This window comes from Martes martes, assembly GCF_963455335.1.
Source record: "Martes martes genome assembly, chromosome: 14".
Classification (NCBI taxonomy): domain Eukaryota; kingdom Metazoa; phylum Chordata; class Mammalia; order Carnivora; family Mustelidae; genus Martes; species Martes martes.
In genome coordinates this window covers 52305161-52319483 of record NC_137902.1, presented here as the reverse complement: position 1 = coordinate 52319483, position 14323 = coordinate 52305161, and the positions used below count along the sequence as shown (strand labels likewise).

At 47.6% G+C, this 14323-nt stretch overlaps 1 protein-coding gene across 2 annotated transcripts in view; it reads left to right on the top strand.

The window, feature by feature from the left end:
- VCL (vinculin) overlaps positions 1 to 13325 on the top strand; it is a 114211-nt gene extending 100886 nt beyond the window's left edge. Inside the window, exons 17-22 of one of the 2 annotated variants that reach the window (XM_080822508.1) lie at positions 969 to 1093; positions 2382 to 2567; positions 5628 to 5831; positions 7824 to 8027; positions 8425 to 8529; positions 11213 to 13325. In XM_080822508.1, the coding sequence (XP_080678634.1) occupies positions 969 to 1093; positions 2382 to 2567; positions 5628 to 5831; positions 7824 to 8027; positions 8425 to 8529; positions 11213 to 11359 (971 nt within the window). In that variant the 3' untranslated portion in view covers positions 11360 to 13325. The remainder of the gene's footprint in view (positions 1 to 968; positions 1094 to 2381; positions 2568 to 5627; positions 5832 to 7823; positions 8028 to 8424; positions 8530 to 11212) is intronic. The other variant, XM_080822507.1, reaches the window with a different exon arrangement.
- Positions 13326 to 14323: the final 998 nt, after the last annotated feature.

The following is a 14323-nucleotide window of genomic DNA, read 5'->3' as shown; positions in this document are numbered from 1 at the left end:
ATTTTGGAAATTGCTCAAAAGTGGCACGAAAACCATTTTATCAACCATTTAGCTTATGTAACGGGCGTATCTTCTCTTCTGCTCTTCTTAAAATGCTTTTTTCTCTGTAAGACATTTTCGGTTTCTGTCAAATCTGGAGGGCTTAAATTGACCTGTAAATCTCCTCGGTGAATATCCTGATCCTACACCAAAGAACCTGGATTTTCTTTACCTGAATTGTGAATGTGTTTTCAGTATTACTGAAGATGTTACCACTCCTTTGGTTAGAAACATCGGAATTCCTTCCTGTTTGGAGCATCCACTGTGTCTGGCCCATGAGCGGAATCCAGGCAGCATAAGAGAGTGGGAAGGAAGGGCTGCCCTGTTCACCCCTAGCCCAGGCAGGATCTTTCTCACATCTTCAACCTACTCTCACTAAGGACACGCTCCGTTTCCTAATTGGAGTTTCTAAAAGTTTGAGCAGAATTCCTGAATCCCAGGTGACTGGGCACTGTAGCAGCAGCAGCTCAACCTAGGGGTTAACACACTTAATGCCAAGGTGAGCGAAGGAGTCGGGAGAAAGGTGAGACGTCCTCCGGGGGATGTGTGCCCAATCTGAAACCGACATCTTCCCTGTTCTGAGTTGGGCAGGCTTATCTCTTGATGGCTTCACCGTCAGAGGGGTGATGAGCACCACCTGAGCCTGAAGTGATCACACCCAGGAACGTCTTGAGTACTTGCTGATTGTGCAGGCAAGAAGGCACCCTGCCCACACTACAGGGATTAGCTGGTTTGTGACCCTTGTGACTCTCTGTAGGCCTCATGGCATCTGCCTGGCCCTTACGGCCCTTCCCCTTCAGTCACTGCCTGTGGTGCTTGCTGGCAGCTTCACATGCAGCTTTTGTTCATAGAAACCAGTTCTGCTGCTGGACAGACGGTGCTCCAGGGCACTGACCTGCCTAGTGAAAGTGAGGGCGTCTTATGTTTAGGCCTGCAAAAGAGCTTCCTGGACTCGGGTTATCGGATCCTGGGAGCTGTGGCCAAGGTCAGAGAAGCCTTCCAACCTCAGGAGCCTGACTTCCCGCCTCCTCCTCCGGATCTTGAACAGCTCCGTGTAAGTAGATTCAGAGTGATGGGGAGAACTGAGCCGAGGGGGCTGGGAGGGAGGTAAGCTGTGCTCGGAGCCTCGTGGACGAGGTGTCTTCCTTGGGCTTTTACCTGAAGCTTCCTCGGACACACAGGTTGACTTGCGTTCCAGAATCAGTGGAGTCCTACGCCCGTGCTTCTGCGCAGGGCGTGCTGGGTCGGTGGGGGCTGTGGGGCTGGCCTGCTGTGACGGGGACTGACCGGAGCAGAGGTGCTGGCTTTGGGAAGTGTGGATGTGATGAGTGATGAGGTCATAGAACGAGTTACTGAGGAGAGGGAAAGTGACCTGGTGGCGAGGAGATGTTTTTTGTGCTCCCAGTTGACAAGGGCAAAACTGAGGTGGTTAGATTTGTGTACAGTCTTCTTTACCTGACTTTTTTTCTTTTTTTGTTTAGTAACAAAAATAATAGTCTTTTTTTTAAAGTATATTTTTCTCCAACTATATATAATTTCAACTTTTTTTATGTTCCCCAAAGTGCCATAAATTTATTCTTCTGTAGGTAAATGGTTTCGGAGGAGGCTTAGCTGGGCAATAACTTATAGGTACAAATCCTGGAATAGGAAATGGTGATTGTTCTAACTAATGGTATTGGAGATAGCTGGACTTTGGGAATAGCTCATCAAGGCAATAATTAGATTTACTTTCCTTGACTTACTTTCCTGTGTTTCATGTCAGTAAAAGATGGAAGTTTCTAAGTTGGTTGAGGACAGAATTGGGTCTTTTTGCCCAAGCCGAGGCACAGTGCTTTCAGCTTCGTTTGCTTCTTTGTAGCTGGGCTCTTGGTGCCTGGTTGGGGCCAGTGGGAGGGCTACTCTGGGCCTGGCTTCTTATGGGATCAGCAAATTCCTGACACTTAGAATCAAGATCTTAGAGGTCAGTTGGTTTAGCTACCCCTCATTGACAGATGAGGAAACTGAGGCCCCGGGGAGAAGTTAGTCACCTGTGCAACTGCCCTGAAACAGTCAGGACCACAAATTAGATCCATCCTCTTTGGGGAGCCTTGGTCCAGCAGTGCTGCGTGTGCCTCCCTGGGATACATCCAGAACTCTAGCTGCTGGCTTTTTGTGGAGAAGCAGGGAAGAAAATATGCCTCTGTGGAGATTCAGGCAGGTGGTCCTTGTGCTCCGTGTGGGTGGTCTTATATGGAATGAACGTGGGTGGCTTTTCTGGGGATGCTTTTTAAAGGAAAGGAAAGAGTTCTAGAGGGGGAGTAGTTCCTAGGGTTTTACTTACAACCCAGTAATTCTCTCTCTAGCTGGCCGATGAGCTTGCTCCTCCCAAACCACCTCTGCCTGAGGGTGAGGTCCCTCCGCCCAGGCCCCCACCACCAGAGGAGAAGGATGAAGAGTTCCCTGAGCAGAAAGCCGGGGAGGTGATCAACCAGCCAATGATGATGGCTGCCAGGCAGCTCCACGATGAGGCTCGCAAGTGGTCCAGCAAGGTAAATAATGAGGCTTTTCTTGTTGGAAAAGGATGAAGACATGCACACAGCCCAGGAAGAAGAGTCTGATTGGAAAGTTACCCTCTCTCTGCTTCTGGTTCCTGCTGTCGCCAATAACACGATCCTCTTCTTCCTTGTGGCTTAGTGAGATGTTTGAGAGGAGGTTCCTTTCCTCCGTCCATGCAAGTGTCCGTTCCTGCGGCCTGCGACATTTGGGGTCTTTTAGAAATTGTTTTTCTTTCTCAGGATTGCTGAATGTCTTTAAGTGCTCTCTTGCTAAGTATCAGTACTCCAGATGTGAAACAGTCTTCTGTGGGCTCTGCTAGAGTTGGTTGAAGTGTTTGCATTTTCCTTCTGTTTTTCATGAAAGCAGGTATGTGCTTAGGAGCTACGTGCTTTGTCCTTTTCTCAGAATCATCTCACCCCCCAATTCAAGACCACTCCAGGCTAACTCCAGCTCCACAAATCTGAAAGTGTAAATGTTCATGTGGTCAGTGAAAATGTGGGTCCTGCACCTGTCAGGCCCCATGAATAACTTTTGCCTATTTCCCCTGAAATGATGAAAAGTGCATGGTAGCTTTTCTAGATAAGAACTAAATATTCTTGCTCACCGGGTGGTGAAATGTAGTTTTAACTCAGTTCGCAATTGTTTGTAATATGACCACCTCTTCTAGATCTTTATTCCCACCATTTATTTGCGTTTTCATGCCCTTGGCTATCTCAGGCTCTTGTATTAACTGTAGTTTCCGGGGGACCTTCTACTTGCAGATGATCTTGGGTTTTTCCAGGCTGGGAAATCGACCTTGGTTTTTGAAACTCTTTCTGTGCTGTTAGCTGTGAACCTAGGTTCTAAGAAGGAATGAATAGTGACCTTGCTGGTGTTGGGCCTGGCCGTGGAATTATTTATAATCCTACCTTTCCACCTAGGACGTGCACACCTCCAGGACCGTTTGCAGAGTCCCGGTGCATGTGGAAAGAGGGGTGGAAGGGACAGTGGAGCTTGGTTTTACTCAAAGATTGTAAAGGCAATCTATGTTTCATTACAACATGGGGCACCTGGATGGCTCATTCGGTTAAGTGGCTGCCTTCAGCTCAGGTCATGATCCCAGGGTCCTGGGATCGAGCCCCTCATCAGGCTCCCTGCTCAGTGGAGAGCCTGCTTCTCCTTCTCCCTCTGCCTGTCGCTCTGCCTACTTGTGCTCTCTCTCTGTCAAATAAAGAAATAAAAGTTTTTATAAATAAATAAATTTCGTTAAAATAAACCCAGATATATTGTGTAGCAGGACACAAAATACACTTGAATTATAAACAAACTTAAGGGGCAGACAGCGTCGGCCTACATGTTCACCCCACTCTGCCGTTTGTGGCCAGAAGTCTTCAGGTCTGACTGTGTGCAGGCTTGGAGCATTGGAGAATTGCCGACTTTGAGCTGTGAGTCAGGAGCTCCTTGACCGTGTGTGTTTGGGGTGGTGAGGGTGGTATGTGTTTGTTTGTCTGTCTTTGTACACCTTGAGACTCTGCTCCCCAGCAGCAGTGAGCTGGCCTCTCCTGTAAGGAATGGGGATGACTCCTGGTTGAGACAGAGTTTAGAGAAAGGGTTTAGAATGTACCTGAACCCATTGTTTGCTCTGAATTCTCCAACTTTGTCATCACCTTTTGGAGACAGGTTTCCTGTGCAGGATAAGAATTTTAGGAGCAATAGCAACCTCAAATAAACTTCCAAGTAAACTCTTCTTCTCGGTTAGAGATGTTTGATATAAAGAACCTGTGTTTCGGGATGCCTGGCCAGCTCACTAGGTAGAGCACGTGACTCTTGATCTTGGGGTTGTGAGTTCAAGCCCCACATTAGGTATAGAGATCACTTTAAATTTTTTTTTTTTTTTTTTTTTTTTTTTTTTTAAAGAAGGACATGTTTTCGCCATTCTTCATATACATGGCTTGGCTTCATTTAGGCAGTTCCTTTTGTTTTCTTTCCCCTCTGCCTATTTCACATCTGATCACACTGCCGCTTGCCCTGGCCTTTCGGAATCCCCATCCCTGGTATTAAATCCATCCTCTCCCCGTCACGGGTCCTGTTCTCTCGTGGGTACTGATTTGGGCTCCTCTGAACTCGGCGTTGGTCAGTAGCTATGTTCCTGGGTTATCTGTGAAGTATGTACCTTAAGGTTGGGGTGAGAACCCTGCTGTGCAACAGGAGAGATTTAAGTTGTACCCCGGGAACAGCTTTCTGGGTCAGTAGTAGCAGCAGGTGCAGGAGGAGGTCATGGAGGTGTTTGTGTCCAAAGGCCTTGAGGAGAGAGAGAGAGAACTGGTCCGAAGTGTGGGTTTTCCCTGAGACGGGAAGCTGGGTGAGGCCCATTCTGGGGAGGGAGGGATTTGATCAGTCCTCCTCACTCACCACTGTGTTCGTTTTCTGGGCCTCTTTCCTGGTTTGCTGTCCGTGGCTTCTGCTGTATCATTTTAAAATGCTGGGAGCTTTTAACTCCTGCTGGAAATAATGATCTATGTCTGGCAACTTGCAGAGCTGACCGAGGTCACTTCCTGTGTCCCAGAAGATCTAGAACAGTTTCCATAGGAGCTAGCAGGGGCTGGGGGGTGGGGGTCACTTTGTTCCATTCAGAGCAAGTGGTGTGGCCGCATTTACTTTTTTCCCTCTGGATTCCTTTTAAAGGTAATCAGCTACTATTGTTTGGTTGTTTGGCTCCTCAGAAATGTTGTGACATGAAAATTATTCTTGGCAAGTTTAACTTTGGTGGTAAGTGTATAAATACAAAAGGAATGCCACTTGCTTTCTTGGTTTAAATTTTTCTCAGGAAACCTTTTGCCATCGGAGTGAGTCTCTTTCTTTCCCTCACTGACAACAGGGGGGGCTCGGGCTGGTGCTGGAGGCTGAGAATCCCCCTTCGGTGGAGTTTGGTTCGTCTGGCTTCGGAGAGGTGCCGTTTTTCTTTCCCATCCTAGGCAAGCTTTGGTTACTAAACCAAGTGATGCTCAGCTCCCCCGTCCTACGGCTCTGACTAACACTGTCCCTGTTTCTCACCCTTCCTGCCATCGACAAAGCCGGGTAACCGGGCCGCTGAGGTGGGTGTAGGTGTTGTAGCTGAGGCAGATGCGGCCGATGCTGTTGGGTTCCCTGTCCCCCCTGACATGGAAGACGATTTCGAACCTGAGCTGCTGTTAATGCCATCCAATCAGCCGGTCAACCAGCCCATTCTGGCCGCGGCTCAGTCCCTGCATCGGGAAGCTACCAAGTGGTCTAGTAAGGTACTGATCTAGCACCCCCAGCGGGGCTGCTCTGTATGCATCCGGCCATGTGCAGCCTTGACACATTGCATCACTCATGATCTGTGCGAGTCCTGTGAGTCTGAGCGGGGCGGGCCTCTGTCTGTCTGCACCTTGTTGTCAGGACTGGCTTCACGAGTTTGATAGGTCTGCTAATGCCCGATTAATTGGATTGCATTTATGTCCGGTGGGGGGGTAGAGATGGGGTCACTTTCTGAAAGGATTCGTTTTCTTACTGACCTCGGGGCCACGATTAGAACCCTAAACCCCTTGGGAAGCTCTGGGTGTCTCAATGACTTGCAGGTCAGGAACCACTGTAGACCATTAAGAGGTCACCTGGCCTGACCATGGAGCTTGGCCTGCCACCCCCTCCTCTGCTGACCTGTCACGGATGGCTCAGGCGGAGTGGACCGGAGTGGGAAGCAGCTTTATATGGCAGGGTCTCTGGGGCGGACTGCTTGCTGCCCTGCACTTGGCTGCCTGGCAGATGCTGGCCTTGACAGGAACCCACAGGGAAGGGGGCTTCACTGACTGCTTGTCCAGGTGTCCTGGGGGTGGAGAGCAGAGAGCACTCAGGGCTGCAGGATGGGCAGCCACAGAGCTTTGGCCTTGGGACTGAACCAACACTGGTGTGGGGAGTGGAGGAGGAGGGTGATCACTTTTTTCCCTTTGAAGGTAGCATGTTGCAAGAAGAAAGGGTTTGAAGAGTGATGGGTAATAACTAACCTCAGCACCACACTGTTTTCTAATCAAGTTCATGAATCCCGGAACGATCCCAGGTCTACCCTGGAGGAGATGGGCCCAGACGGCCATGTCTAACCTGCCCCTGTTCTCGTGATTTTTTCCCATCCCCATATTCTCTGTGGCCTCCGTGGCTGCCTGAGATGTCACACGCCTCCCAGCATAGCGCTCGGCCATCTCTGGGTGCCTGTGGGGGTGTCTCACAGGGCGCCCAGCAGGGCATGGTTTGTGTATGCCTCACTGCCTTGTGCAGAAAATTGAAAAGCGTGAGGGGAAAAATGAGTAGGGCCTGACCTTTTAGGTAGTTTTGAACATTGTGGTTCTTATTTTTGGTTGTTAGCAGCCAAAAGGTGCACCTTTTGAGGGCATAAAGTAAATTCCTTATACATCTCTTTATTACGACCCACGAGAGTTTTAATGAACCCAAATGCCCCATCGAAGGTAAACCGCTATGAGCTGGAGTGGGGGCTCCATGTATAGCTTGACTCATGTCTTGTACTTTTCTGCTCTTAGCTGAAGGTTTCTTTAATTGAAGCCACTTAGCTGAGAGGACTGAGGAATTGATTCTTGGCCTTTTAAAATGTGACAAATTAAAATAACATGTTCCCTGAGGCCGACAGGACAAATAAGACACAGTAGCAGGGAGGGCAGGAACAGTCTAGGTGAGAAAGTAGATCTTTTCTCACCAAAGCTGATAATAGTTACTTGGTTTAAATTCCAGCTCAGCAGCCACAGTCCTTGGCTGCTATTTGTAACAAGGGTTAGGGTGAGGAGGATGATTTCAGCGTCTGGAAAGGCTCCTCTGTATTTTCCCCCTCAAGCAAGCTCTCTTGCTTTCCCCTCTAGAAAGGAAAATGCCTGTTTAACCAACTTCTCTGTCCCGTCCTCATTTTGATTGACATGATTAACCTGGAGATGAAGTGCTCGTTCAGTGCTATGCGGGGCACACATATTGCCCTTCCAGACTAATCTGCAGGTCTTCCTCTTTCCAGTAGGGTCGTCTCTCTCTGTCTCTCTCACTGAGTGCTGGGAGGAGCCCCCTGGCTCCCTCTTCTCTCTGTCCTGCTGTACTGTCCGTATCACTCAAGAACAGTCCTTTTCTTCTCTCCTCACCCTTCCAGAGGCTGCTAGAGCAGCAGGCTCCTTCCTCTCTTCTCTGCGCTTCTTCCTTCCTTCCCTAACTTGGCCACAGTGTGGGCTGAGCTCACATTATATCTTCGCTTCTCTCTCTAGGGCAATGACATCATTGCAGCAGCCAAGCGCATGGCTCTGCTGATGGCTGAGATGTCTCGGCTGGTAAGAGGGGGCAGTGGTACCAAGCGGGCACTGATTCAGTGTGCCAAGGACATCGCCAAGGCCTCAGATGAGGTGACGCGGTTGGCCAAGGAGGTTGCCAAGCAGTGCACAGATAAGCGGATTAGAACCAACCTCTTACAGGTACACAAGAGAAGCGCGCGCGCGCGCGTGTGTGTGTGTGTGTGTGTCTGAGTTGGGGGCGTGGGAGGGAGAAAGCAGGAGAGAGAAAACTGGATGAGCGAGGAGGAGGTGGAGGAGCTCTGAAGAAACAGCAGAAAGGGGAAATACACATGTATATTTGGGAAAGACAGTCAGGAAAATGTCTTGCCTCATCAAATGAAAAAATTATAATGCTTCCTTTCTGAACAGAGGGACTGTACTGATCCTAGGGAGAAACCAAGTGGGATTCTGCTGCTAATTTACAGGGTGCCTTCTGCACGCCAGCCTCTAGGAGATCAGAGGTAGAGAAGTCGTGCCCTCAAAGAGCTTGTGGGCATGGAAGACATTAGAAACATGCTAAATTAAGTTTGCTTCTTAGGTATGCGAGCGAATCCCAACCATAAGCACCCAACTCAAGATCCTGTCCACGGTGAAGGCCACTATGCTGGGCCGGACCAACATCAGTGACGAGGAGTCTGAGCAGGTATGCATCCGCTGCTTCTGGTTTCTTGCCAACAGCTTTGGAGCCACTTTATAGCGATTTAACTCAGCTTTGGGGAAAATCTGACCTGTGACTTGAGTGTTGGAATGGACTCTTGAATGCTCTTAGAAGGGCATCTGTGTTGCACAGATGCATCAGAAACTTCGAAGGGGAAGGAAAGTTCTTGTGCAACTTTAGTCACTTCGCAGAGGGGAAGCTGAGGCCTGGGGTGACGTGCCAGTTAGCACTTGGGACTCTGCTCAGTTCTTTGTCTCCGTGGAACAGGCGTGACTCTCTGGAGACCTCCAGTGCCTGTTCACTCCTGCCTGTTGTGTCTTTGCGGCTGGAAAGCACTTGTGCTTCCCAGCTCACCGGGTGAGAAGTACCTGGGGAGGTGAAGAGCGTCGGCTTTTCAGGGGCCTGAGACAGGCGTGCGCTGAGGCTGAAATGCCGGCTCAAAGGAGGTGCTTCTCCTGGTTTCTTTGACAGACACTGAAATAAAGTTGGCGGGAGGGTTCTTTTAAGGACTGGCAACCACTTTTTGGAGTCTTTCCTCCTTCGCTGCCTCCTGGAAACATGGCCCAGGACTATAGGGAAAGCCCTCCTTTGGGCATCTCTTCTCCTCCGTATCTCCTCTCTAGTCGGCCCTGCTGTGAGCCAGACTACCAGCGTCCTCTTACTGTAGGTAGCGTGTCTTTTGTTGAACTGCCCAGATGGGCTCACACGGATATGCATGTGTATTGGGCACTGAGTAGGGGAGTAAAAAAAAAATAGAGGGGCGCTTGGGTGGCTCAGTCGTTAAGTGTCTGCCTTCAGTTCAGGTCATGATCCCAGGGTCCTGAGATCAAGCCCCACGTTGGGCTCCCTGCTTGGCGGGAAGCCTGCTTCTTCCTCTCCCACTCCCCCTGCTTGTGTTCCCTCTCTTGCTGTGTCTCTCTCTGTCAAAATCTTTTTTTTTTTTTTTTAAGATTTTTATTTATTTACTTGACAGAAAGAGACACATTGAGAGAGGGAACACAAGCAGGGGGAGTGGGAGAGGGAAAGCAGGCTTCCCGCCAACCAGGGAGCCCGATGTGGGGCTTGATCTCAGGACCCTGGGATCATGACCTGAGTTGAAGGTAGACACTTAATGCCTGAGCCACCCAGGTGCCCCGTCAAATAAAATCTTAAAAAAAAAAAAAAAAGATTTCCTAGAGTTCCTCTCTCTGAGGATCTCACAGGTAGTTTGGGAGACCATCCCTGATCTCAGGCCAGGAGCACCTTGGAGGAGACAGGGAGGCTATGGTCTAGTACCAGTGGTGCTTTCACGGCTGTGTTTTCATCCAATAGCTCTCACCCTCACCCTCCTTGTGCACCGTGGGTATTGGATCTTCACCCCTGACTTCCGTGTATTCTAGGCAGGGTATGGGCACTGGGCTGTTTCCCATCATGTGGGAAGTGGTGGAAACAGAGAAGGAAGGATAGGACTCATAGTTTCAGACCATATCATTTAATTAACCAACACAAATGTATTCTGGGAATATCTACTATGTTCTACCTCATACTCTAATTAAAAAAGGATAGACACTGATAGTGTGGAAGAATGCAAAAACACAGGACTGCAAGTCAGTTTTGAGTCCTCATCCTGATTACTGTGTAAGTTTGGTTGCAAATCTCCTAACCTATCTGGGCCTCAGCCTCTTTGTTGACTGAGTGAAAAGATCAGCTGACTGGTAATTTAAGCCCATCGTTATGCCTCTCCGAGCCGATGAACCCTCAGAAATTGCCTGGACAAATTTTACACATGTGAGCATTTTCCAGGGAAGAATCTACAGACTTCACAAAATCCTCAAAGGTTCTGTGGCTCAAAAACAGTTTTTTTGTTTGGTTTGGTTTTTTGTTGGCTCAAAAAGAGTTAATAATTAAAAATTGGGAGCTAATGAATCAGTATGTTCTCTGACTTTCTGTGCTAGAGTCCTGGTATGATCCTAGCCCTGTAAGCTTGTGTGTTTAGATTTATTTATTTAGATTTTCATGGATTTATGAATGATTGGTTTGTTCATTTGGTTATTTCTTCATTCATTGTTTAAAATTATATATTTATGAAATACCTCTTTTGTGCCGGGCACTGGCCTAACACGGGGCGTGGCAGTGAACAAAACTCACAAAAATCACTGCCCTTGTGGAACTTAAATTTTAAATAAAATCAGGTAAAACAGATAAAACAGACAAACTAGGTAAAATTTACATAAAGCGTAGTAGTTAGTAAGGATGGGTTCTATGGAGAAAAATGAAGACTTGGAGGATGAGCAATGCTGTCACTTGGGAAGGTGTTTGTGATTTAAAGTAAGGTGGGCAGGCGGTGCCTCACCAAAGTGACTTCTAAGCGAAGATCTGAAGGAGGTGAGGGCTGGGCCATGAGGGAAAAGCATTCCAGGTAGAGGGAACAGCGAGAGCCCGAGGCAGGAGCTTGTTTGAAGAGGAGGCAAGAGTACACGCTAGAGGCCGGTTGAGGGTATAGTACATAATCAGGGGTGGGTTTTTTGGGGTTCTTTTTGGTGCTCCCCCAACCTCCCAATGATGCGACAAGTACAGGGATCCCATCCACAGGCAGGGTGACCTGCAGCCCACGCCTAGCTTGGGCTAATTTTGGAGGAAGGGCCGCCTCTGGGATGACAAGTAATGGAGAGTTTCTCTTTCCTTGCAGGCCACAGAGATGCTGGTTCACAATGCCCAGAACCTTATGCAGTCTGTGAAGGAGACCGTTCGAGAAGCAGAAGCTGCTTCAATCAAAATTCGAACAGATGCTGGATTTACACTACGCTGGGTTAGAAAGACTCCCTGGTACCAGTAGGCACCTGGTCAAACCTGGTTGGCACAGAAACCCCTACTAAACAGGATGAAATGATCTGAGTCCCAGAAGATGCCGAGAATTGCTAGGGGGTTATTGGCCACATCCTGGCCTGACATAACAGAAAGGAATGGGGCCTCTTCACTTTAGAAACCATTTATACTCTTGTCATGGACACTTTGAAATGTTTCTCCGTATAAAGCCTATATTCTCCAACACAGTTATACTCGTGCACACTCTATCCCAATAGGAAGGCTGGGTTTCTAGCCCATGGACTTCACATAAGCTCAGAAGCCAAGACTGAACACCCTGCTCCGCCCTCGTTCCCTAGGGGACAGTTCCTCTTCTGCTTCCTCTCTCTTCTCCCTCCCCTCCAAGCCTCCCCACCAGGGTCCCAAGACCCAGGCCCAGGCAAGTTAGTTAAGAAGGAAATCACTGTGCCTCCAAAATTTGTTTTGGCTTTCCGTGTTGCTCCTGACCCTGGCTGTGCTATCTGGGTCCTTTTCAGAAGTGAGCTTTGCTGCTACAAGGGAAGATGGCCCCTGGGGAGCCCCAGCACATGGGGCCTGGATTCACCTCTTGCCCTTCCCCAGGTTAATCCTTCTCACTTCCCACAGTGCAAAACCAAATTTCACTCTCAGGAGGAAATCACAGAATCACACGATTCTGTCTTTACCTTGCCCCTGAGCAACGTCTGTGCTAGGGAAGCTTCCCGTCCTATATCCCGCCTCGGCCTGTGAAGGTAGCCATCCCACATACTGTGTGTCCTGGTGCTCTCTGCCGCCAGAAGGGCAGAGTAGCCGGGCGAGGCCCTGCCCTTCTTCCCGGCATGGCCACTCTCAGGCGCCTCATGCTTTGTCACTGCCTGCAGAGATCTGTGCTGAGGCCTTATCATTCATTCTTAGCTCTTACTGTTCTTTCTGAGCTGTAATGCTGCATTTAGTTTTTAACCAAATCATGTCCCCAATCCTGGCTTTTGTATTCTTCCCTCATACCCTTCCTAAGCGAGATTTTAAAGATATGTGTTTGTTCATTGTAATTTTGAAAGATCCTTTTTATCCTTTGGAAATTCACCTAAGAACTGGTGCTTGCCCCCCAGGAATGTTTAATAGAAAGGCAATCCTGTCTGAAGGGCACTTCCTACCTAAGGGAGATTGGTACTTGCAGTCTGGAACTCTGGCACCGTTGGGGATGAATCAGTGGGAAATAGTGCTCAGTATATTCCTACCTCCCTTAACCAAGTCCCTGTTATCCCCTCCTCCCTCCCAAGTACAAATGCTCCTGAGTAATGGATATAATATTTAATTATCACCGTAAGTTTTCTATTAGCAAAGTGAGAGAGAAGAATTTTTCCTTTTTTGCATTATCACTGCTGTCTAAGCATTGCCCAGCACATGAAATCCTACTTCTTCCCAAAGCCAGAACTGGATGAGTAAAGGAGTAAGAACCGTTGCCTGAATGTCCTTTCTTCTCACTTCCAATGTGTGTTAAATCCCAACATCTACTGTGTAAAACTTGTCTTCAGTTGGTACTGTACACTCAGGCTTCCTCTGTTTTCTTTTAACTGATGAATATTATTTTCAAGGCCCTCAGCATATTTGTATAGTTGCTTACCTGATATAAATGCAATATTAATGCCTTTAAAGTATGAATCTATGCCAAAGATCACCTTTTGTTTTATGAAAGATTACTTAGAGGAAATAAGAAAAATCATGTCTGCTCTCCAGGTTCTTCCAGTGTTTTGAGACACTGGTTTACACTTTATGCCGATGTGCTTTTCTCTAATATCAGTGCTCAAGACACAGTGAAGCAAATTAAAAAAAAAAAAAAAAAAATCCCTGAAGACTGATTAGAGACATCATCACAAAAAACTACATTTATAAGCTAGGATTTGTTATATGCAAATATTTTCTGCCTCTTCTTTTGTTCTGTTTAAAACAATAAAGTGCATTTGTATAAATAATGCTTTAAATGATGGGTATATTATTTTAGCAGAAACATTTAGATCAGCTTTTTCCTTTGTTTTGAAAAATAGCCAATGAAACTAATCTTCAGGATCTCGAAACCAAAGAGGTTTATTTAATCCATGTGTTGAACTGGATGAACAGCATACTAGTACTGTACAGCAGCAGCGTTATCTACCTAATGAGGGTCCGCGTACTGAAGCCCAACTTTGGGGATTTTACACCAGGAGGAGGTGACAGGCGTGAACAAGAGGAGGAAAACACCAGATGTGGCTCATTCTCTGGCTGAAGTAGTCTGTTGTCATCTTAAACACTGCCAGCTAGTCGTGGGGACCGTCACCGTGACGGGGCTGCAGCTGTTACGTGTACAAGAATACCACGGGTCTGTTGCTTTTATATTTCAAAGCCCAAAGTAGAACGATAGGGCTCTCAGAGATCCACCAGGACTATAAGGCCGAGCTAGCTTTGGGGACATATTCCTCTTGCTTGAGGAAGCACAGACCAAAAGTTGGAGTAGGTACTTGGGATTAGAAGGTACACATCACTGTTTTTGCCTGACTTTCTGGATCTGAAAGGGGATCATTAAAGAGAGAGAGTGCTGCGGACTACATTTATTCTGATTTAGAAGTGTTGCTGACCAGGGAGGCAAGATTCCAGACTGCTGGATTTCAAGAGAAATGTCCAAGGCTATGGAATGACTAGGCAATATCTGAAAACAAATTCTGCTCTCATTTTGTTACTCACCATATGTTCATGGGTGCCGCCTTCCTGCTGCATTATATTTTTTAGTTGTTTTCTCAAACAGAGGACACAGTGAAGACCAGCATCTTCCAAGGGTTGTTCTATTGTACTTTAGGGATAAACCCATGACATGAATTCTCTCTGAATGATGGTAACTTCCTTATGCAGAAAATGAGCATCTTCATTTGCTCTTAGGAGATATCCTTTAAGAATTTATAAAAAGGGGCCATTCTGAAACTAGCTGGATTCTGTGTTTGAAAAA